The 26,091-nt window shown below is 35.1% G+C and overlaps 2 protein-coding genes across 2 annotated transcripts; both read right to left on the reverse strand.

The window, feature by feature from the left end:
• Nucleotides 1–157: 157 nt before the first annotated feature.
• On the reverse strand, nt 158–15,567 carry LOC123528688 (universal stress protein YxiE-like). Its single transcript, XM_045308616.2, has 4 exons — nt 15,324–15,567; nt 12,383–12,463; nt 2,024–2,115; nt 158–1,605 (listed from the first exon to the last, which is right to left on the reverse strand). The coding sequence occupies exons 1-4, from the start codon at nt 15,397–15,399 to the stop codon at nt 1,384–1,386; spliced, it is 471 nt and encodes a 156-aa protein (XP_045164551.1). The 5' UTR covers nt 15,400–15,567; the 3' UTR covers nt 158–1,383.
• Nucleotides 15,568–17,488: 1,921 nt separating this feature from the next.
• LOC128547715 (universal stress protein Slr1101-like) lies at nt 17,489–19,503 on the reverse strand. The gene is made up of 4 exons (XM_053520828.1): nt 19,476–19,503; nt 19,130–19,210; nt 18,532–18,623; nt 17,489–17,764 (listed from the first exon to the last, which is right to left on the reverse strand). Exons 1-4 carry the CDS (start codon nt 19,501–19,503, stop codon nt 17,543–17,545), a joined length of 423 nt encoding a protein of 140 aa, XP_053376803.1. The 3' UTR covers nt 17,489–17,542.
• Between the last annotated feature and the right edge of the window lie 6,588 nt (nt 19,504–26,091).

Consider the following 26,091-nt stretch of genomic DNA (forward strand, 5'->3'; position numbering starts at 1 on the left):
TTGAGGGTTTCCTTACCGGATCTATTTCATTTTGATTTTGCACTATTTCTCAAGTTACTTTGGTAACTGATGCTTTTGTCTGAGGTAAAATAACTGCAGCAATACAATATAAAACTTGAAATTAAATATATCTTTCAATAAAACTGAAAGCAGAACATTTATTTCTCTTTTTTATTTTACAAGGAGGAATACAAAACATGGAATACGCCCTAGACAATTTATAAAAGACTGTGACTAAAAAATCCCTGGAGCGCCTGTGATAAATTACAGACTCGGGTATATACCGGATTCAATCAATTTGAATTATAAGTATCTTTAATGTATATATTTTGAAATCATGGTAATCCTAACCTTAACCTTTAGTCGGATTATTATACATATTATACACTAAATGCGTGTGGACATGCAATAATTTGCGCATTTTTGCATTGCGCTCAGTAAACAGCTTTTTTCTTTCACTTTATAGCGACCTTTATTTCTAGCTATTCCAATGAATGTGTGAGCTTTCACGATAAAATATACTAGCTTTTAAGCTAATGTCCTGTTGAGAAGTCTTTTAGTAATGTTTTATATGTTTTGTGGGAACTAGCAAAATATAAACAGCATAAATATAACATTAAACAGCAATATTATATTTTCTAAGAGTCCAAGAGAAGGTCGTAATTTCAAATTCTCAACAAGACTTCGACTGACGCTTGATAAAAGTCTTTTAATGAATTGCAAAGATGACATAATTACGTATTCTTCAGAAATATGTCATCGCATGGAAATTGTCGATTATCACCTTTAAAGGACAAGAGGGTGGGGTAGGGGGTTATAACATACTACATACTGTATATACTATATACGATACATATAAGGTACGAATTAATGACTATAGTCACCTTTTTTGTCCACTTTAGAAAATATTGTTCAGCTACCTGTGCTTAATGGCAAAGACATTTTTACTGTCAGTTAGCAAAATCTATGTTTCAGATTGTGTGCTAAAGAAACTAAACAAATGAACGAGATATTTGTATCTAAAACTCTAAGAATCGATAGTGAAAAAAAAAACTACGGCTTATGACACGAAATAGGAAATGTCCGGTTTGAAAATAGATGTATCATATTTATCTATGCTCATTTTAGCTGAACTTTCAAGAGAAGGCAATGTTTAAACATTGTTTAAGGGGGTAAAAAAGACGAAATTTCAACACCAGATGAAAGGATCAAGAAATCACCATCATCTTCCTTCTGGAAATTTAGGATGGATATGGACCAAAAGGGGGAAAGCAAGGTCTATAATATGGCCAGTTAGACTGGTTTACAAGCAAATAATAGTTTTTCTTGTGTGCAATAATCATATAAAAGACAAATAAGTCTCTTTGCACTGAAAGGTCCATTTTAGGCTTTTTTCTGATGCTTGTCTTGCTCAGGATGTCTGCAGACGAGAACTGGAATCGGAGAATGGTGCACGACTCGGTCGCTCACGGAACCGAGGAGAGCTCTACGTATCTTGCCTAGCCCACGTGAGCCTATTACAATAAAGGCGGCGTTTTCCTCGTGTGCTAACTGGCAAACAACATCACCCGGTTTTCCTTGACCCGTGCGAAATTTTCCAGGTAGCTATGAAATTATAAAAGATATTATAGGTTTGCAGAGATGAAAATGGAGCGGCGGTCTAGCAGTTATGGTGTCGGACTGGGTTCTAGACAAGGTGGGCATGTATATCAGTTATAGCTTGCCTGTTATTCACAGAGTTTTAACATAAACTGAATACATTTTCAGTCGACTTGTAACACGAATCGGGAATGTTTTAAGCACCGGATACCCTAATATATGTATCTGTACATACAATTGTCCATTGTGTTCAAAATTCATTCATATTATATACTTGAGAGGTGATTAACAACATAAAATGATTATTAATGATAAAACACGGGCAACTCATAGATCTAAAATGATTCTCCGTCTTGCAATCACTTACATTCAAAAACAAAAGAAAGAAAGTTGAAAAATACTCAAGCGGTACATTTCTGCTTACATTGGCTTCCTTAAGTTTCTCTTTGTACTTCTCTTCTAGCGATTTCACTTTATCTCGTGCCTCGTTCAGTAGTCTATCAACCACGGCAGGACCTGAAAACATGTACACAACGCAAGGAATAAAAATGTCAGAATAGCATTTACTTTATTGTATCACGCTTAAGGATGTCGATCACACGAAGAAATGGTTTCGGACGAGCCTTGGTAACGGATTTAAGGACGATTTCTGTCTTATTTTGCGTTACCGAAAATGTAAGTAGGTCGGATACGTCTGTTCAATATTGAACTTATTTTTGATATTACTAGTAATACTTTGCCGAAAGAGTGACTATTATTGAACAGGTTATGTAAAAAGCAAAATAAACATAATACCATTTTGTCTTTTATTATCACGGATTTCATGACGACCCGTTTTTCAATGTCACGAATTTCTGTCTACAGTATAACAGATTTATTTCTTAGAAATATAGGTAATTCGGACAGTTCCTTTATTGAAAATTCGTCTTAACCTTAAGCCTGCTAGCGGCAAGTGATTCTGCCTTTGCGACCAGTGCAGGCACATCCGTGCAATCTGATCATGGTCTGCACTGTTCGCTATTCAGCCAGTAATTTTTCATTGAACACCCCTTCGAAAAATAAATGGTACCGCCCAAATTGAATGACGGACCAGTTCATTTTAGAAATTTAGCAGGATAAAGGTTAAAAACATAAGACACATATAAATGCCGATACGTTAGTGTCATTCATCTACCTTTTTTGAATATAACGTTACAAATTCCGTAATCCCCAAAATACCGATATCAAACAGTCAGCCATTCATTATGTACGAAAAACAAATGAGATAATGAAATAACAAATCCTTAATTATCATTCACTTCCGTATGATAGTACGTCTGTATGTATCATAGACGAATAAAAAGAATAGATTATTTCATAAATTAAGGATTTCAGCCATTATTGTTCCTCGATCACATAACATAAACATAAAAACATATCAAATATTATATATCGTTTTAAAGGTTTGGTATGATTAATGAACAAAAAGAATAAGTTGGCTACACCATTGCATATAGCATAAAACGTCTTTATGAGTAGCATAAACACATATAGTGCACTAATAGTATTGCAGAGTAAATCTATTTCTAAACATACAACCACAAAATGATATTAATAGTCTTTAAAGCATTATTGAAATAGGCAGCTAAGTTGTTAAAAGTTTTTCTATCTGTTGAATTCAATAGTTCTATAAATTTTCACATACAAGGGTTTTTTCTATATCTCTTGACAATATATAACGAGTTTGTTTTAATTATACTGTACATTTTAATATTAAAATGACGGGATATCCATCTTCTATGTCAGAACTTCTATTGTCACATATCAAACATACATAGTCTCATTTCTCTCTATCTATCCTGTTTAGATCTACAATGACTTTCCTTTTTCTATTTGTTTGTTTGTTTTAGGTTTAACGCCAATTTTCAACAGTATTTTAGTTATGTAATGGCGGGCAGTTTACTTAACCAGTGTTCATGGATTCTATACCACTACAAGCCTGTTCTCCGCAAGTAACTGCCAACTTCCCCACATTAATCAAAGGTGGAGGACAAATGATTTCAGACACAACGTTTTTGACAAATCGTCACGGAGAACATACGCGTCGCGTGGGGATCGAACTCACGACCCTGAGATCCGTAGATGTGCGCTCTCCATATTGTGCTACGCGAGAGGGCTGTCTAAACGTATGTGTCGATATTCTAAATCTCGTTAATACATTTCTGTAGTTCATAAGATTTGAATACCTTTCATTTTTAAAATAATCCTTCAAATGTTTATATAACAACGTTCTATTACTTCGCAGGTTCTCTTGCCACTCTTGTATAAACATATCAACAAGTCTTTCTTGAATGTGGCAGGGAATAATTTTTGATATATAACTGATGGATTTTCCCCACACATAATAGTAACCATGACTATGCAACAATGATTTAACATTATATACCTTATTTCTTTTCCCATTATGACAATCTTTCAAAGCATCTAAATATAATGACTTCATAGTTGATAACTTTATTTGATTACTCTAACGTACTACAAATGGTCACTGCCTAATTCACCATACATACTTGTATTGCTTCAATGCAAATATTTTCTACATTTCACAGTCTTTTATAAAATTTCAAATGCATGCGTTCTAACTCGTTCAACTTTATATTGACACATATTTGGTTTCAAGTCAAAAGATTTAAAATTATACAATAAAGTGTCCATTGCTTTAAAACCTTTCCAGCCAGCATAATAAACAAGAGCTGTCTGTTGACAGCGCGCTCGACTATTCGAAGAATTGATGGAAGTATGGTGTCAAAATATTACCAGAGATTTTCAGACCAAAGAAGAAACATAGATAAGACAAACAATGTACCTGTATTTGCGGATTCGGATAAGTCTTGCCCTATATGGCAATGTGTGGCCATGATGGTAAGCAAGTGTTCAAAGTTTCAAAGCCATATATCAAACAGTTCAGACAAAATATGGAATGGTATGCAAAACTTAACTAATTTAACTTAATTGATTTATTATGTCAAAAAGGGCCATAACTGAGCTAAAGTCCTTGTCCTAGTTATGTAGTCTTGCCTACATAATATGTAGACTATGATGGTAAACAAGTGGTCAAAGTTTCAAAGCCATATGAGAAACCGGTTAGACAAAGTATGGACTGGTTTGAAAAATTTAACTGACAAAACGCTGACTTGTACGAAAACTGAGCCAATTTCCAAGTCCAAAAAGGGCCATAATTCAGCCAAAATAGTTGACAGAGTTATGTACTTTTGCCTACAGATGGAAATCATAATAATACACATGTGTTCAAAGTTTCTAAGCTACATGTTAAATAGTTTTGACAAAACATGGATTTGTACAAAAACTGAACCAATTTCTATGTGCAATAATTCAACTTATATAGTCAACAGAATTATGTACTCTTGCTTACAGATGGAAATTATGATGATAAACAAGTTTCAAAGTTTCAAAACCACACGTCAAATAGTTTTGATAAAACGTGGACGAAAATAATACCAATTTCCAAGTCCAAAAAGGGCCATAATTCATCTAGAATAGTTATTTACTCTTGCAAACAGATAGAGATTGTTATAAAAAAACAAGTGATAAAAGTTTCAAAGCATTATGTCGAACAGTTTACACAAAATATGAACTAGTACGAAAAACTTAATCAAGATTTGTAAGTTAAAAAGGGCCATAATTCAGTCAAAATCCTTGATAGAGTTACGTACTCTTGCCTAAAACTGGACAATGTGACAGTACACAAGTGCTGAAAGTTTCAAACCTTCATCTCAAAAGGTTTTATCAAAATATTGACTGGTGCGAAAAACTTAACCAATGTGTGACACCGATTCCGACGCCGTAGTGAGCAGGATAGCTCTACTTATTCTTCGAAAAGTCGAGCTAAAAATATTCTGTTCACGAAGAACAAAACACTGCACCTTAATAGTTAAACTCATCTACAATTTCTTTGGGTTTAATATCATAATACCATTTTTCATTTCTTTTACATGTTCACGGTCTCGAAACACCATAATTTCTTTCTTAGTTAATTTCATCACAATAGTCTTTCAAAGAGTTAAAGCTGCCATATCATCGACGTACAGCAAATTTATTTAACAAAAAAAAAAAAGAAAAAAAAAATGATCTGTTGGATCTAAATTCTTCTCGCGAAATTCCTCTGGTTCATTGCAAGAACAGACGTTTTCAAATATTGATAAAATTACCTATTTTTTATATTCTGGCCTATTCTTATCTTTGTCTTCGAGAAGTATTTCCAAAGTTCTTTGGGCTTTTTTTTATACTTGTATTCAATAAATCGGGGCTACCTCAAATAAAATACAAAATCCTCAAATTACGGAAATATCTGTTGTTAGTTTTTCCATCAAACAATGTCTGATATTCTTTTAACTGTCCTGAAATATTCACGGAATTATATTCCAAATTATAGCGAGCGTTAGAAAAAATGTTTAGTGTACTACGTTTCTTACCTATTAATAATTTTTGTACTCCCAATTGTATCTGCATAAACACGGTGGCGATACCCTGGGTATGCAGGGGTGCAAAATGGCGGCGGAATCTCTCGATTCAGGTAACATTTTTCATTATTACTGTCTTAATACTTAACCAATTTTAACGAATTAAAGACGAGTGCCCGCTCATAAGAATACTACACCCTCGGCTATAAAGCTTAGGCTCCTGAGTTTTGTTGTTTTTGTGAAAAGTGCAACGGCGCATTCTGATGGAAAAAATGAAACTGCTATGTAGGGGGCATTTTTATGAAAATGACTAAACCAACTATCCCCGTGTGTTTCGAAAAACGGCTTGTAGGGCGGAACCGGGCTTGACATGTTCCAAAGCTGCTGTAGAACTTTATCAAGTGAAATCGCCAGTTTTCAGCAATTCCGGGCGATTGAAAGGAAATGCTATGTGGGGGAGGTGTTTTCATTATGTTATGTGGGGGTGATTTTGACATGTGGGGGTGACTCAAGTTAACTGGCTGCTAAAGACACGCAATAATACGGACAAATAAAGCCAGCGAAAAATACTTTTAACTGTTAGGGCATATTATATGTCAGTATATATTGTGATGATGTCCGTCCGTTCGTCTTTGCATGTTTCTTCTCATACATCGTTGGCACTAGAAACTTGAAACTTGATCACGATTCTATGGCATTTGGAGAGTACATTTTCATACGACACCTAGATATAAAGCTATAGGTGTCATAAGGGGCCTGGATCTATTATATCAAATTTAATTAGTACTTTACCAATTTGGCTAATAATCAAATAACAACCTTGTTGACAAGATGTTCAATTATATTTTTTAATATTTGACCTTTACCTATATTTGACTTTTCACCTTTACTTTTTAAAGTCGGAACATAGTCATTTTGATGTCCATCTGATATTTGACATCTACTGTTTAAACGCTAAAAACAGTTATTTTGCTGAAATGTTTTTTATTACTTCACACATTTGACTCATATTCACAAATACAATTCTTGTGACAATGTGTTCACTTTGATGTATTTAAGTGTGACAATGTCCTTCATTTTACTTTGATTTTTGCGTTTAAAAATCGGAAATAATTAAATTCCCCATAACCTTTGTCAGATTTTATAACCAACTTGGCTGTAATGTAAACTGAACAATCCATGCAACAAAAAAGCGGCGTATATACGCGATGGTATCATTTGACAAATTCTAGTGATTTATTGTAGTCTTCCCTTTTAAAACACATTGTAGCTACGGACGAAAACACATATTACTTTAGGCAAGTCAATAAAACTACAAAATTACCAATAGTAAGTCATTTATTGTAATGTTACATAGTCAATACTATAATATCAAAAGTTGTAATCGCTTTACATTTCCAAATGAATGCAATTCTGTTTCAGTATTGCTATTATACGACAAAGATTGTCTTTATTTAATGAAGAAAACGCTTCACGATCTCGTTTACCACCGGTGCAAATGTCATGTGAGAATAGTAAAATTTAATTTGAAATACAAATGCTGTTTCAGTAAGACTTACCCGACGTATATTACTAAAACATATTATATCTCCGTTGCCGCTGTTGGATTTTTTACGAATTTTGCGACCGGGTTTATATCAGTTGATCGGCGCATCTCCACAAACCAGGAACAGCGGTGGTAACATTCGTAAAAAACTCTTTTAAAGAAATTGGAAAAAATATTAAAGGTGGCATTAGAAATTGTATTGTACTGAAATATAGGCATGACAGTTGAAACTTAAAATATTCTATGGTTCTAAGTGGTTAACCAGTTGTCTAAATAACGATTTTAAACATATTCGATATCGCTATCTTCCGCCGTTCGAACAAAATTTTGATGGGTCAAACTCGTTCACATACACAGGCTAAATTTCAAATATACAACAATTCGGTTTGAAATATCATGCTACGATTTTGACTTTCACTATATATTTCTACTAACACGTTCTTCTTCGTTTTTTTCAAAGTTTAAAACAGTTAATCAGAAAAACATTGCTGTCACGGCACTCGAAGCATCAAAAACAAAACAAAAATATTTGGTAGGTGGGCATGGAGTAGGCTATAAGTATACGAGAAAACTAAAAAAAACAAGATGTGTTTTTGAAGCACAATGCCCCATATGAAGCTGGAAAAAGAGCTATGTGCTTGACGTGTAAATGTGTCAAAACGAAGACTAAGGTCAATGTTTATTTACCAATGTAATGGGCATGTACATTGTACAATGAATGGGATGTGTGAATATGGAAGGATTTCATAAAGAAATGAAAAAGTAATGGTAAAACTTAAGAAATTTTGTGTTTGGCCTCGAAAAAAGTTATCTTGAATGCCGAGTTCATACTTTTAAGCGAGGAGAAGCATGTGTGAGTTTCAAATATATATATTACCTGCAACGGATGCGAAGAATATTATATTGGCCAAACTGGCGATAAATTAAGAACAAGAAGAACTATCCACGCACAACAAATACGAGACCCTTCAACTAGACAAATTCCACTAAGTAATCATATAGATATTTGCAGTAATAAAAATCCAAAGTTTCAAATGTTCCCATTTTTTAAAATGAAAGTAGATAATACTTCAGCTAGGTTAGCGAAAGAAAATTATTTTATAAAATGCTTTAAACCAAAAACTTAACAGCCTACAGTAACAGTTATATTCTAAAATAATTAAATAACAACGTTTATTACGCCCTTTGGGAAAATAACGTCAGAATTACGTCCCTTTATATTGACGTCGCGTCATTACCATAGTAACGTCACGTTACATTGTATGTACACTGATGAGCCGATAGGCGAAACTAGTTTGTATTTTTATAATTAAATACTGTTGGAAAGGCATGTGAAGTCATTTTATTTATTTGATTTATATATATATATATATTATATAATTATATATATAATTATATATATATATCAAGAAATGAATCATTCATTAGCATTAATTTGATAAATAGGAAAATTGCTAAGTGTCTTACCGTGAAAAAGTTATCCTGAAGGTCATTGTAACATGTCTATATATCAATGTAAAGGTAATATGACAATGAGTAAAGTATGTGAGTTTCAAAGACATCAATTAAGAAATGAATTATTTATATGATATGTTTACGTTTGGAGACAGAGCCTGAGAGAGAGCAACAAAAATATTGTCCCTGATGTAACGGATACGGGGATAAAAACACGGGAATATTATCAAAATACAAGTACGAATCTGAACGGACGGAGTTGACAGTCTGTTCCAGAGATATGTACCTAAATGTGTCCGTAGAAGGCATTTATATGTTAACTTCACATCCACCTTGAAAATGAAAAATTCTTGAAAAGGTTTTTTTCCACTGAGATAATTTCTTTCCATATTATATATACTTTATATATCAAATGATCATATCACTGCGAGCCTCTAGCAGCCTAGCAGCCAGTTCAGTCACCCCCCCATGTCAAAAGCACCCCCACATAACATAATGAAAACACCTCCCCACATAGCATTTCTTTTCAATCGCCCTGAATTGCTGAAAACTGGTGATTTCACTTGCTAAAGTTCTACAACAGCTTTGGAACATGTCAAACTCGGTTCCGCCCTACAAGCCGTTTTTCGAAACACACGGGGATAGTTGGTTTAGTCATTTTTCATAAAAATGCCCCCCTACATAGCAGTTGCATTTTTTTCCATAAGAATGCGCCGTTGCACTTTCCACAAAAACTACGAAACTCAGGAGCCCAAGCTTTATAGCCGAGGGTGTAGTATTCTTATGAGCGGGCACTCGTCTTTATTTCGTTAAAATTGGTTAAGTATTAAGACAGTTATAATGAAAAATGTTACCTGAATCGAGAGATTCCGCCGCCATCTTGCACCCCTGCATACCCAGGGTATCGCCACCGTGCCATGAGAAAACCAACATAGTGCGTTTGCGACCAGCATGGATCCAGACCAGCCTGCGCATCCGCGCAGTCTTGTCATGATCCATGTTGTTCGCTCTCAAAACCTATTGGAATTAGTGAAACTGTTAGCGAACAGCATGGATCCTGACAGACCGCGCGGATGCGCAGGCTGGTCTAGATCCATGCTGGTCGCGAACTCACTTTGTTGGTTTTCTCACGGCACGGCTCAATTCTGTTTTCGGCACTTTTTACTACGTTGAATTTGCCAAGATATCTGTACACAACACCTTCTTCTCGTAACAATCTTTAGCCAATCAGCTTTTTCACAGGATAGGTTTTTATGTATATTATTTTGTCAACACTTCACCTTATGTGTAACTACAATATTAAACTATAGTCATCTAAATCTGCTTGAATCTTACTGTTTAATTATTTCTTTATATTAATATATCATAAGCAATCTAGATATACATTAGTTCCTACATGGTTTTTATGTGTTTCATGTAAGTAGATCTAATTAACGTCACTACGTTACTAAATTTAAATGTTCCTCGGGACACAATGTCATTTTGAACGTTCCAAATGGTTTGATCTAAGTATGCATATATCACTCCAGTACCTTTCAACCGATATACATCATCACGATTATTTTCCAGCATGTTACAGACTGTATTCAGTATGTCTCTGTAAGTCAATCTTTGACATTGAAAAGAGTCGCCATTTCATAAAGTAATTTCTGTTAAATTTCAATAATGTTTAATATGACCAAAGTTTTAGCCAATTTCGCACGCACAATGCATTAGAAAAGCAGGTCTGTGGCATTTAGAGATAAAAGAAAATAATATGTCTTTGTACATTACGTTACCTAATTTTAGGTATTTTTGGCTTAAAATGTTATACCAGGTATACTTCTGCGAAACCTTTCCATGGTCATTTATGGTATATAAAGAGGACTGTAATAAGTTCAACTAACATTCTTTAACTACCTTTTATTTGGCCTTTTCTTTGATTTTCACTTTTCTGATAATTTGGGATCCGATTTTGATCCATACCGTGTGAATCCCTTCATTTATAGCAGCTATAATTTTGCCGTTTTATAATTAAAAACTTTGAATTTCATAGGCTGATGTACACACAACTCTCAAGGCACAAGTTTATCATTATGCATGTCCAATACCTGCTTACTGTCCATTTTGAAAGTGTGATCTCGTCAGATAACTAATGACTACTTATAGTAAAATAAAACAATCGTGTGTAGAGTGGTATCAGTATAATAACCAGCATAACGGACAGTATCACACTCACTCGGGCACAGAACAGAACAGAACAGATACTTTATTAAGACTTTTGTTCATCATCTATAAAAATGTCTTTACAAATATAATATCAAAATGACATTCTAACACGACGAGCAAATAACCTGCATACACATAGAAGAAAATCAACCCACGGTCATTTCGCTTTGACTGTTCCGTATACTGCCAAACCCCTGCGTGCAAGTCTTTTTATGAATGAAAGTCACGTGGCGTTTGTAAGTATCGTTTACAGTTTTCGTGTGAAAAAAATTCAACAGCCAATCCAGGTGCGAAGCACGAAGTGTTGTTCATGTCGTAAAAAGTAGTTACCATTGTCTCTAACACTGTTGTTTCAAGTATGTCGTGTTAGAATCGAAATAACAAGTTCCCAAGTGTTCGTAGAATAACCAGAGTTTTTCGTTCTTATGCGAAACAATATATCACGAAGGCCTTCGTGATATATGTTTACGCATAATAACTCAAAACATGGATTATTCTATGATAAACCACACTTGGGAACTTATTATTTTTTTAAATAAACATGGCATACGGAATGTGGTTAATTAGTGCTATAAAGTTGAATACAATTATATATGTTGAGGATGAACAAGAAATGTTATCGTTCGTCAGTTGCAAGTACATTTCTAGCTTCTTTACCATATCCTTTCTGCTGCCATAACGTAGTAAAACGTACTAGCGTCTGATTCCGTAGAATCAACATTTATGACATGAAATTCATTTTGAAAATATTTCAGCTCTCAAATACGGAAATATCTTACATACGAGGCATATAATGACACTTCCAGCCAACATCGAAAACGACCTTTTTGAACGATTTGACGAAGTTTCAAAAATCTCCATATACCCTTGCTCCGCTACGGACCCCTTTATGGTATTGTGTTTATTCCGACTTCAAATATTCTTTCGTTGTAGATGAAAAGCTGACATGTCGTGCTAAAGCCCAGGCATTTTCAAACCACTAGAAAGTGATGAACATTGACTGAAAAAAAAGGAAGAAGTCCACGCGCATACATTTAGCCGTGGTGATCCCTTCGCATAACTTCAGCTAGTGTATCCATTTTAGATAAAGTATATCATTAAAAGTAATACTTACTTGCCCCTGACAGCTCGTACAACTCAGGACAGTGTAAGAAGCAAACATAATCATTGTCTCTCCTTAAGTTTTCGACATAATCTGAAAAGTAAATAGCCAAACCGATAAAGCACAGCACTTCTAATTCATCAGTCAAATAAAGTAATTACAAGATAATTGGTCCTGGCGTTACATTAATTTTCCACGACAATTTGACCGTCCACCACCTCAGACTCATGTGGGTTAGTTACTTGCGAAGACCAAGTCCTTGTTGGTATAGAATCATGGATCGCTGACTTGCTCCACTGTTCGCCATTGCATACCCTTAATAGTATTTATTTCTTTTTTTTTTCAGTAAACATGACTTTTTTCAATACAGCCAAATAAATCAATGAGCTCAATTTACCTTTGGCTCTGGCTTGTCAACAGCTGTGAGAAATACCGTATGTCATCCTATGCATAGGGAAGTTCATGCAGATAACAAATTTATAAAACAATATTAAAGTTATTTCATCTTCACACAGTCAGTTACAATATTCTTGGTAACCATGTACGTGCAAAAATGAATACCTTAAACTTGTCACCTTCAAGTGTAAGGACCCTCAAAGGCATTTTTTTTTTTGGGATGAAAGGGACAAATCTATCGGATGTGCGCGACAGGTAATCTATACATAGTAAATGATAGTTAACCCATTTCGACTCATTTTTGTATTGTCTAAGGTGCGATAAGGAACAATTTTGCCTCTTGTATAGGTGTTATAACATCAGTCATAAACAGCTTATCATCAGCTTGGTTTAAATGAAAATACTTCTTGTTCCCTCTCATGTAACACGAGAGGGAAGAAAGAGTATTTCATAACACGTTGAGAAACCAGATCATGAAAGAAAGTGTTGTTTTTTTATTTCCCGGTTACTTAGAAATTATCTTCAAAAACAACATACAGCTTAAGATGTGCTCCAAACATTGCGGATTCACTTTACAGCAAATCGTCATTTTTTCTCAATATTATAACTTCGAGAAACCATGCAAAAATAACAAGTAAACTATGCCGTGGCTCAAAAAATGATTTCCAGTACGTTCTCCGGAAAATTAAATATTACTACTTTCATGGTATCCCTGATACATTCCTGTAACATGCTTGTGCCATAAATGATGAGTCACATTTCTTGGAAGACAGACCCATATAAGGCAATTCGTGACCGAACTGACTGACAGGATCAGTGACTGCAAAATGCAGTACTGTATGGCGGAGAAACACGAAATAGCGTTCCTGCATAAATAAGACATAGCCAAGGACACGAACAGTTTTTTTGCCTTGTAAAAAACGTGGTGATGAAAACTTACTCGACAGCGTAGGAGTAAATCCAACTTTGTGTCCTGTATCACAAGCTCTCTACTTGCTCTCTACTTGCTAGTATATAAGACGTATATGTAGTATAGAAGACGTATGTCAAGGTGTACACTGTCAAACGCTTAGCCTTGCATTTTGAGAAAAAAAATCAAACAGCACCAAATCATAGAAAAAAGTGTTGTTTCACTTTAGAATTGAACAGCATACAAAACATGTTTATTACTCTACAAAACAATCGCCAATTTGCTATTATAGATCTATACTTTAATTCCGAAAAAAGGACAGCATAAAGGGGTCATACTTTCGGACAGTTCAACGCCTTAAAAATTCATCATTTTCAAAGAAAGTTGCATATTTTCGTTTTGATGCATTTGCAGTTTAATGTTCCAGTGCTGAAAATTCACATAACTAGGTGGAACAGTAATTGTTTATTTTCATTTTGTTTTTAAAAATGACATTCACTTTTAAATGGGGACAACTTTTTGAAAATATTTTATGTATCCATCCTACGAGACAGTACGGCAGAGCTAAAAAAATGTTTAAGTTGTCATAGCTTAACTTTTAGCAAATCTATACTAATGAACTTTTGCAGAGCTATTTGTAACTACAGAATGAATATTCATGAAAAAAATACTCTTCTTGCAGAATAACAAAAAAAAAAAAAACTTCATTTCAAAGTACAAGAATTTAGACGTCGAAGAATATGGGGCTTTAAGTTCACTCTTGGAAATATATTTCAGTCTTACAGTTAAACAAACAACTTTTTTATTTGAGGCCTAACCATAAAAATCAGTTAAACGCTGACTGATTTCTATTTACAGATCTTGAATGTCATATTTCAGGTTCGATAGGCTATCTCAATAAAAAGAATTAAACACGTTAGTAAATCTATCTGTATTAAAACATCTAAAATTTCAGTTTTCTCCGGTTTATCGTACTTTAATTGCAATAAAGACTGTGAAATATGTTTGGCATAAGAAAGTTTTAAAGGAGAACCATGCCAACAAAACGATGGTTATCATTACAGTTAATAGAAAACAACAGTTTAAATACCTTTCCCGTCAGCATACGAGGTCTTGCAAACCAAATGAACCACGGGGCGTGGCCAAATCTGAACTTTTGTACATGATTTGAACATAAGTTTTAGAGGACCGCTTGACGATGCTATCGCTCTGGGTCCAGACGATTGTCAAAAGTTTTAATATTTTTAGCTCTAAAAGCCACGTTTTTAGTCAAGCAGAACCATCTAAGTAAATCTGAGAGTTCTATGTCAGTATGCTTCTAGCCAAGATTGGTGAAATTGCATCAAGCGGTCCAGAAGAAGATCTTGTTTGAAGTTTATTGTCGATGGACGGACGGGCGGTGGCCACCCAGCAGTCTTAACTGGTTCACTCTGAGCATTATGTGTTCTGGAAGGGGCCAAAATCCCATTTGAATTTAAAAATCTGTAACTATAAAATATATTGTAGATTTGTATATATACCATCAACCGTTTAGGATGGTTTTATTTTAAAGTTGCAGTCCATGCCTTTGCAGTATACCCGGATGCATAGTTCAGCAAGCATAATTATGAGAGAAGTAATTTAATTTGATCAATAAAATATACTTACAATCAAAAGCTTGTTCGGCATATACACTGTCGTCAATTGCAACTACCAGCTTACGTTTTCCTTCTGACGATGCCATGATCCTTGATCCAAATTATCGTTCACAAAATTTAATTCTGCCGTGATTGGCAAAATACAAAATTCCCCCTAAATCTATGAATTAACTATGAGAACAAGTTGTTTACAATTCGTCTGCGTCTTATGTCGTCTGCCGATGTGGTTGTATGAGAAGTTTAAACGAAATAGTTGATTGCAGTTTAAAGAAGATCTACCCATCCGTTACGAACAATTATGTGGCCATGTATATCAGGTATTTTTGGAACATAGCTGATTTGATGTTTACAATATTTTTTTGACTTGACATGAATATTTTACAAGCGTGTTATAGTGAACTCGAAAATTTGATTTTACTTGACAAACAAGATCTGCTAATGTCATAATAATAGAAAATATCCTACCAGTGAGACTGAATTGAAATGCAGTAACTAAATACACATTTTGTAATGATAAAATATTAAAGTAAAAATAAATAAAATCCTCGTAAATTAGAATAACTTGAAAAAGAACGAACGTAATCAAACTTCTGTCGAGCTGTTCCTTTTTTTTTCTCTAATAGTTCACAATGTAAGGTATGAGTAGCCTGCTTAACACTGGTTTTAAAAGGGAGGGCGTGGGGTTCCACATTTTTAGTAAGGGAGATAGCTGAGGTAAAATAATTAACATATAAATGGTCAGTTTTGTTTCCCTTCTTTAAAATGGTTTATCTCTGTGTTGATAGTTTGGTACGTATCCCGATGAACAGTATTTGTACATATTCCGGTGTATCCCTGTGTGCCCGCTCCCTTAGCTCAGTAGGGAGAGCGTAGATCTTTGGATCGCGGGGTCGTGAGTTCGATCCCTGTTCTCCGTAACGATTTGATAAAAGACATTGTATCTGAAATAATTTGTCCACCACTTCTTATTCATGCGGGGAAGTTGGCACTGGTACAGAATCCAGGAACACTGGTTACGTAAACTGCCCGCCGTTACATAACTGAAATACTTTTGAAAAACGGCGTTTAACCACCCCCCCCCCACCCCCCACCCCCCCAAAGAAAAGAAGAAGAACAAAACATATCGTATTCTTGTACTCACATTTTTGTACGTATCCCGGTATTCAATTTTTGTACGTATCCCGGTATTCAATTTTTGTACGTATCCCTATGTTCACTATAGGATTAAGGTATCCGATCCACAAATTGGTCATATTTCGATGCCTGGTGACCCAGTGTTTTTTTTTATTTGTATCATTTATCAAGTGTATTTACGCAAGTTTTTACCTGTTTCAATCAAAATAGTAACAATTACATTTACGAAATTTTTACATCGTTTCAAACAAATTTGTAATTGGAAAAATTTGTTCAACTGTGTTACTTTGTTCCCCTAAAACAATTCTTCTAATCCAAAAGCTTGTCATTACTTTCAAACCAAAAATCTTACTGTGCAGCAGAGTTTAAACATGGCGGTAGCGAGTGATATTCACCTAAAAAACAGTGGGACTTTTGGGTCTGTTGAGCCCGATTTAGGAATAAGGTTGATAGTACTTTCCCAATAATGAAGGTACCGTGCAGTTACTAAAACATTTACCTAAAATGTAAATGTACGAATAAAAATGCTGTTATCACAGTTCAGAAAAGTTATATTATCTATATCTTGAGCATTACCATATATAGCATTATCAACAACATTTTTTTTCTTCGTCGATTGATTATTTCATTAAACGATAAAAATTCAACACTCATAGCATTTACATCATAAGCATGATCAAAAGTAAAAACGTTATCAATAGTGAACAAAAACATAAAGAAAATCTGACTTCCAATGAAGTACGTCAAAAAGCGAAGAAGAAATACCACCACTATCGAAAACAACTTCGTTACATAATTATACTCTTTACAATGCCGATATTTTCCCAAACTTTTTAAGTTCTCGTTACACATAATATCAGTAACAACGCAGCAGAAGATAATAATAATGTTTAACTGGGTGAAAAACAACAAAGTTTTCTACATCAGATGTAGTAAGCAAGAAACCACTCTCCTTGCTTCTGAAAATTTAGGAGGACTATAATCCAAAAGAGGCAAGGCACGGTCTATAATATGGCCAGTTTGAGTGACTTACAAGCAAAATGTGTAAATGATAGCACAAAGACAAATAAGTCCCTTTGCACTGGAAGGTCCATTTCAGGTTTCTTTCTGGTGGTTGTGATGCTCTTTAGGTCTGCAGACGACAACTGGAATATGAGAATGGTGAACGACGTGATCGCTCACAGAGCCGAGGAGAGCTCTACGTATCTTGCCTAGCCCACGTGAGCCTATTACAATCAAGTCGGCGCCTTCCTCTTGTGCTAACTGGCAAATAACATCACCCGGTTTTCCTTGACCCGTGCGAAATTTTCCGTCTAACTGTTAAAATATAGAAAATATAATAAAATGCTTCATTTATCAAATAGGTTACATAAAGATCAAAAAGGTAGGGACAAATGTCCACCAAAAGGCCTACCCTCAATGTAACTGGTATATTATTTAGGCCTTTAGCTTCAGAAATATTTACAGTGAATGACTAACTGCCAATAACTCACAGAACATTTGCAATGATGTTCTTGCTTAAAGACCTGACATGTAATGGACACAAATCTAACATGTTTTAAACTACCTTCAATCTAAACACATTTTGACCACCAGCTATTTTGATTTTCTCAGCAGGCGGCCTCTGTGACCAAGTGGTTAAGGTCGCTGACTTCAAATCACTTGCCGCTCGTTGATGTAGGTTCGTGCCTCACTCGGGGCGTTGAATTCTTCCAGCCATCTAGCTGGCTTACGGAAGGTCGGTGGTTCTACTCAGGTGCCCGCTCCTGGTGAAATAATGCACAGAGGTGCACCTGGGGTCTTCCTCCACCATCAAAGCAGGAAAGTCGCCTATAATTGTGTCGGTGCGACGTTAAATTAATAATTTTCTCCGCAATACAACTGAACATCGATTTCATATTCATTCACTTATATCATTCAATGTTTTTTCCTCCTGCTTTTGGACAGTTTGGGCGTTTAAAACATAAATGAGTTTTAAAGGAAAACACAACAAGACAACTCTTAGATCTAAAACATTCTCTATCTTGCATCACATTCATATTCACATATATTAAAAAGGAAAAAAGTTGAAAATTTCAGCTTACGCAGTGTTTTAGAAGTTTGTCTCCAAACTTGTCTTCAAGCGATTTCACTTTATCTTGTAGCTCTTTCAGCAGTTTATCAACCACACAAGGACCTGAAATCATGTGCACAATGCAAGAAATACAAAAACAACTGAAATTCAAATACTGATGAAGAAGAGTTATTTATATCATAATTATTCCGGTCGCTTCCATACAAATTAATTTTTTCCCTAGAAGTCAACCTATGAAAATAACACAGGACAAAGTGGAACGTCTGCAAATCACATGTTTGTTGTCAGTGATCCAATGATCAAAAATGTAAGACATTACTTGACCTGCAGCTGTTTTCAGGGTGCACGAGATGATTTGATCATGCAGTACCTAAATAGCCTATTAAGACTCTTTTTTTCCTGTTACGGCTTCGTACAACAAGTTATTAAATCGTAATGACTTAGTCAATCTGATTGCAAGGACCATAATAATAGAATAATGCCCTTTTTGTGCTTATTGATAATGAAAGCGTACATGAAGTATGTTTTATGTAACAAAACATAAATCTGTAAGCTAGACTTGCAAACGTCTATTTTTAACAATAAAGTATGAAAAAAATAATACTCACTTCCCGTTGAGAGGTCATAACTCTCAGGAACATGCACGACGCAAACATAATCATTGGCATGCTTTATGTTGTCGCAATAAACTGAAAAGTAAATGGCCAAACTGCCTTAGTAGTCAAATAATAACACTTCTTAACCATCATCCATCAGGTCACAAGATCATGAGTCGAATTCCATGAGATATATATAGCATCCGCCACAACAGTCATGTGGGGAAATTGACAGTTACTTGCGAAGAGCAAATCAGTATTGGTATATTACCATGAATCACTGATCATTAGTATTAAGCTTTGTTGCTTTTTTCGTAAACATGAATTTTCATTTCAAGTATTTCTGCAGCATCCTTACGTTGTTCAACCAGTTTGTTTATCGTCATTGCCCGTTGTACACGCTCTTCGAACGCATGACTGACAGCGGTTTTGAAATGTTCTATTTTTGCAATGTGATTGTCCGCAAACCAATAGACTGAAATGCATGGAGAGATAGCACGTATAAGTAATATAGAGCAAAGGACCCAAACAGATTCTATATTAGACTGTAACAAACGTAGAAATGATAACGCTGAATTTACAGTCACCAGACAGCTGCATGGTGTTAAAGTAGGACTAGGTCAAATAGAACGCCTTATCACAAAATATCATGGTCTACTATGTCAAACGCTGCACTAAGATCAGAGCTAACAGCTCTTTCGTCAGCAAATCATTTATCAATCTAGGCAATGCCGAGTAACATGAATGAAAATGTCTTTCTGGCGAAGACAATTTACTTAATTAACTCAGACTAAGTCTAAGAGTTTGACAGAAATATACCTTGTTTCAAAGAAAGATTGACCAATTTGGTAATAATGGGTAATAATTCTGTTAAATGGTCAGCAAATGTTTTGCAAGTGTAATTTCATTCTCCAATTGGAGTAGGATTATCAGATTTGCTTCCAGTCAGTTCAGACGCCAGATAGAGTGGTTGATTTCATAGTGTTACAATGCATTTGTTTGAGCCGCACCATGAGAAAACCAACATAGTGCGTTTGCGACCAGCATGGATACAGACCAGCCTGCGTATCCGCGCTGTCTGGTCAGGATCCATGCTGTTCGCTTTCAAAGCCTATTGGCATTAAAGAAACTGTTAGCGAACAGCATGGATCCTGACCAGACTCAAGTGCACTATGTTGGTTTTCTCATGGTGCGACTCAATTACAATTATTTAAATGCCTCAAACTGATTTGATTCTCTATACTTACTCCATGGGCTTTCTGATTTCCGGACGCTATATATGTTTTCATTTAACCAAGGTTTCGGTGTTCTCAGACTTTTTCTGTATAAGAGGAGCTTATCTATACCTAGAACCATACCAATTTCAGATTCAAAAACCTTTATGAAAAACATTGGCAATATCCACATTTACTCAGATCAGTAGTGAATTCACATTTATCAATCTGTGTTAATTCCATAACGTGATTATTTCACAAATAATATTTACTCTATTCACATTAAAAACTATTTTGACAACAAAATAATCAGAAACAAAATGGACCAGTCACATTTCAGTAATTCTGACTCTGTAATAACTAAATTCACAGTACTGGAACAAAATCTGATAGTACAATGGTTTCAACCAATTACATGTAAAGTGATATTTTTGAAAACCAGTTTCCATATTCCATACTTGGACATTAGCAGTATTACACATGTTGTTTACATTTTTACACGTTACTGTAATTCCTCCGCCAATTTAATTCTTCGAGTTTGTAACACCAATTCTATAGGCACATTGACTACATATTGAAGTGCAGTGTTTATTTTCTCCGTTCTCAAACATTAGACCATAAATGAGTCTAACGTAAGACTTAAACAGGTCACATTCGAATCAAGCTGCTTGAATTCATTGCACATTGTTTGGATAAATACGATTATTAAGATTTAAGTTTATTGAAGTATTAAAATATAACGCTGGATTATAACTGAAACTTTTTTTTCAAACGGTGTGCTTTTCAGTTTATAATTTTCACCACATTCTGAAAGCTCTACCATCAAAGCATGAAGATTATGCGTTCTACATTATTATACTGTAACAAAACTTAAGAATTATTTAACATTCTTAATTTTTTTTAACATTTTGACGTTATAATTGTATGTGTGACGTTACTAATATGCGCCTGACGTTGCACGGGTAAACTGGAATAGTATCTATCAGAAAATGAATGCAAAAAACAACAAAAAACAGCACACTCGGTTTCATGGTGTCTGTTCATGAGAGGTAATGTCAAGTTCATTCTCGGTGAGCAGTACTCATAGTACTGTCTACTAAGTGAACACTACTCAGTGAGCAGTACTCACGGTTCCGTGAACACCACTCAGTGAGCAGTACTCACGGTTCCGTGAACACTTCACAGTGAGCAGTACTCACGGTGCCGTGAACACTACTCGGTGAGCAGTACTCACGGTGCCGTGAGCAATAACCACGAACATTACCTAGTAAGTAGTACTCAGTCCGTGAACACTACTAGATGCTCCATGAAATGTGAAAAATACTCAGACCTGTGATCACTCCACACTGATCATTAGAAATGATCACTGAGAAATTGTAACCCCAGCACACTTAGAGTCCTTCCCACTGAACATGTCCCACTACACTAAAAAGGGACACCGTTGTAAAAAAATGCGACCGTGCGACCAAATACACGCGTCACAGGACCGATGCCCCTTTCTTTAATGAAAAAGGGGCGACATTTTTGTCAACCTTTCATATCCCCTTTTAGGATAGGTTATCAGTCATCTATTAATCAAGGGGTTTGAAGAAATAGTTTATATATGACATTTTTCTTACGTTTAAGCAGGGTAATAGTGTCAATTTGTTTTCAGTTTTGACATTTAAAACCGAATAATTATGATTATATATTTTGTTTGGAAACTACGCCCGTTTTTGTAACGGTTCACAAATCTAAATACATCTATACTATCAAATATGTTATAGATTGCATATAGGTCTTTCAGAATGGAATTATTTTGTAGTTATAATCCCTGTGTTTCTAAAATGTCAGTTTGAAGTGTTTGGGTATGCAAATCTTAACACACATATGAGTGCAGTTGGAGTGCCTAAATTTATTTTGATCAATAAAGTATACTTATAATCAAAAGTTTTCTCGGCATATTCACTGTCGTCAACTGCTACTACCACCACACGGTTTTCTTCCGACGATGCCATAATTTTTATCCAAATAATGGTTCACAAAATTAACTCTGCTGTGAAAAAAAGCTTCCTGATGAATCTAAAAATCGACATTAACAATTCGTCTGCATGTGACGTCGTCTGTCGACCCGGTTGTATTTGCAGGTACCAGAGGTTTAAATGATCGAATAGTTGATTGCAGATTTAAAGAACTGCCCAGCCGTTACAAGCAATTATGTTTTTATGTTAATTAGATATTTTTGGAACAATCGTACTCTACAAAAACTGAACTGATCTTTACACTTTTTAACAGGTTAAATGTACCAAGAGGAAATGACAGATTACTTATACGGAAAAGGACTCGTAACATACAAATATACCTTTAGAAGGATTTACCGAGACAAGCAAAGACTGGCTGCAGGTCGCTTTATGGATGTTTTTTTTTTCGTGTTGTAACATCTGCAGAATGCTGAGGGAATGGTTGGTGCCCTAATCCGTATATAGGGTGGGTACCAACGTATTCCGAGGGAGTCCGAAGATGATATAACACGAAATGCGATGCATACAAAAGCTCCATTACAGATGGACTTTCTGACCTTCCATCATGAGTTGAGATGAAACCCAGTCAGGACTACTAGATAGACAAGGCGGTTACCTATTATTTCCCTACTCCTGGACAGTGGATTCACATTAAGCAAATCTAGGACTGCCACACATAATATAAAACACGACGAATGTCTCTATGATAAAAACACTGAGAAACTATGACTGGTGCGCGATGTAATTGCAAAGTTTTATGTGAAAAATACGCGGGTTCTCATAGCATACATACAGGTAAAGTTTAACATGTATAACAGCATAACAACAGCATTTAGTTTGACAATCTAATATGATATGCCTGTTCAGTAGGAATATAAGCTGGATGAACGCAAGTGTTTTTCACATTTCGTGCGTGCCGATAGCCCGTCACATACCTAAGGGAGGTGACTAGGCTAAAATACTTTTCATCTAATAACCCGTTTTGTTTCCCTTTGATAAAACATTGAACGGGTGCTAAAATTTTGTAACCAAGAAACAGATGTTCAAGGCAAAGAATGTAGATACCCTCAATACTGGCCATTCGTAAATACTGGTCCAAGGACGATGGGGTAATAGATACTGCAACTTACACATCAAATGATCTATACAGTATATAATATAAGGGGAAAAAATATATATGCGGTGATTCAGCTGGCATATCAAGTCTACCATAATGACTGAACAGAACATGCAAGATTCTCCGCAGATAACTGCAAACTTGCCCTCAATCAGAAGTAAATGATGAGCAACTTCAGACATATTGGCACAAAACTGCCAGTACGGTGATCAAACCTGCGACTTCAACATGCTTAACGTATTGAGCTTATCGAGCGGGCTCAGTATTTTGTAAAATAACACTAGAAATTTGGAGGAATGAAAATGCTTATAATTCAAAAATTAGTTTAGGTAGAATCATTTAACACCAAATATCTATTAATTAGCATATTAGCTTTACTAACTTTTAGTATTATCCCCCTTTACTCAGCAAAAAGCAGAGATTTTCCCCTTGATTTGGTAAAGAATAGTGATTTTAAAATGTATCTAAGTAACATTTTGATGGATCTTCATGAAGGCTACACAAATAGTCAAATACTTGTAAAGCACTATTGGGCAGTGGTTCATTCGCACTTTTTGTCAGAATCTCTTCAGTTACCCAAGTTATTTCCCTTTAATTGTTTCAAAATCCATAAATTTCCACATAAATTACTAGTAGGCCATTGATGGATTTTCATGACATTTAACGCATATAGACCACAACAAGGCGGTGGTGCATGCACATCTTTCATTGAGATCTCTTCAGTTACTTCAGAGTTACTGCCCCATGTTTTGAAATTAATAAATTCCCAAAGCCACAATAAACATGGGGTTCTACAAGGCTGCAAGCAAGCAAAACTAGCCCAATCAAAAAGTCATGTTATTCATATTCTGACATTCTCATTCTGTCAAATTATACATGTACCTACTATATCATATCCCCTCTATTCAATTATTCCATTTATTGCAGGTCTTTCTCTCAAAATTTCATCAGTATTCACCATCAAATAGAGGAACTATTTTCCACATTACCACTTCCTTATTATGGTCAACCAAGGGCAAATAACTGTGATCTTGTGCCACGTATCTCGTGTACAGTTTTTGTTGAGTCGGCTAAACGCTGTCAAGCGATTGACGAGTCCTTGCTATCGCACGATTTCTCATTCTTAAATGGCCTCACAACACAGCGAAGTGATGTAGTTCCATTGGATTGCCTCTAATTTCAAAGAGTTCATTGATCGAATGAAGTTCATTTATGTCAATCCTATTTGCTATGACCAATATACGATGTAATCTGTCATATTTATGACTTGTAATTGTGCAATACTCGAATAAAGCCACGTTCTTTCTTCCGCGGTAACTCATTAAGCATAAACACGCATAACGATTCTGCGGGATTTGGTAATACATTTGCGCATATGATTATGGTGACGAATTTTATGCCCTTTTGTCACAAAATAGCAAATATGATGTTCACAAATTCAAATAAAAACTGCATATTAACTTATTAGCCAGATTATCCATTTGTTACCCTGTCCGTTTCAAAAAATAATCTTTAAAATCATTGCGCAAATAACAAATTTATTGTGCTGTGCATTTTATGAATTGCGCAGGCTTACAAAGCTTGCGTAACATCCAGCGAAAGACAAAATATAGTTCCAGAACATACTGCTAGTATTTTATTGAGTGGGTACCTCTGAAAGCATTGGAATGTCTCTTATCAAAGAGTTTACCACATCGATGAAATTAAATTATGACAGCTTCATTTTAAATGACCCGAATAAGATATGTGCAGTACGTTAATTCTTCCGCGAGACTTCGCGGATGAATCCTAATTACATTCTGGACACTTCTCGGCGAACACGCGTGACCTGTTTATAACTTTGCGTGGGTTGAATTTTGCAGTCAGTAAACGGATAAATTATCTGAAGAAGAAGCTCTTACTGGTTTGTTTAGTTACTACTGATATTAAAAATGATATTAATTCTTATTTTTCGAGAAATAAACAAATCGGCGAAACATTAAATTGTATTTTCTTGTAGTTTTTGAAATCGAAAGTAGATCGTCTATGTTTGGCTGCTTTGACGAAACGAAACAACTTTTTTATGAAAAGATTTAAATAAGAGGTAATTTAACCGTAAACTTCAATGTCAGATACTGCCAATTGCTGCTAAATGTCTTCGTATCATCACAATTTGTAAAATATATTGTTGAAACTGGAGAAAAGTGTAATCGTATCCGGATATAATATTTTGGGTAAATATCGAGCTGTGTTATGAAATTTTAACATTCAAGTAACATACATGATAGATATTATTGTAACAGAAATGATTCTAGAATTTATTTTTATTACACCTACATATAATTTCTGTCAGACTCGTATTCTATTCCTGAGGCATGATCTGAAAGTAAAAAGATGAAGTGACAGTCATACTTTGGATATTGTAATACTAGAAAGAATCTAGATCGTAACCTTTCTGGAATTTTGACTGGTTTGGATAATTTGCTTACGATTCAGGTTCGCAAAAAAATGAAACCGTCACCCATTCTGCTTTTCATGATGACACATGGCTTGATTTTTTGCAGTCAGTAAGCGGATAAATTATCCCGAGAAAGAGCTCTTACTGATTTGTTTAATTACTACTGATTTTAAAAATGATTTTATTTCTTATTTTTCGAGAAATAA

This window comes from Mercenaria mercenaria, chromosome 13 (assembly GCF_021730395.1).
Source record: "Mercenaria mercenaria strain notata chromosome 13, MADL_Memer_1, whole genome shotgun sequence".
Classification (NCBI taxonomy): Eukaryota; Metazoa; Mollusca; class Bivalvia; order Venerida; family Veneridae; genus Mercenaria; species Mercenaria mercenaria.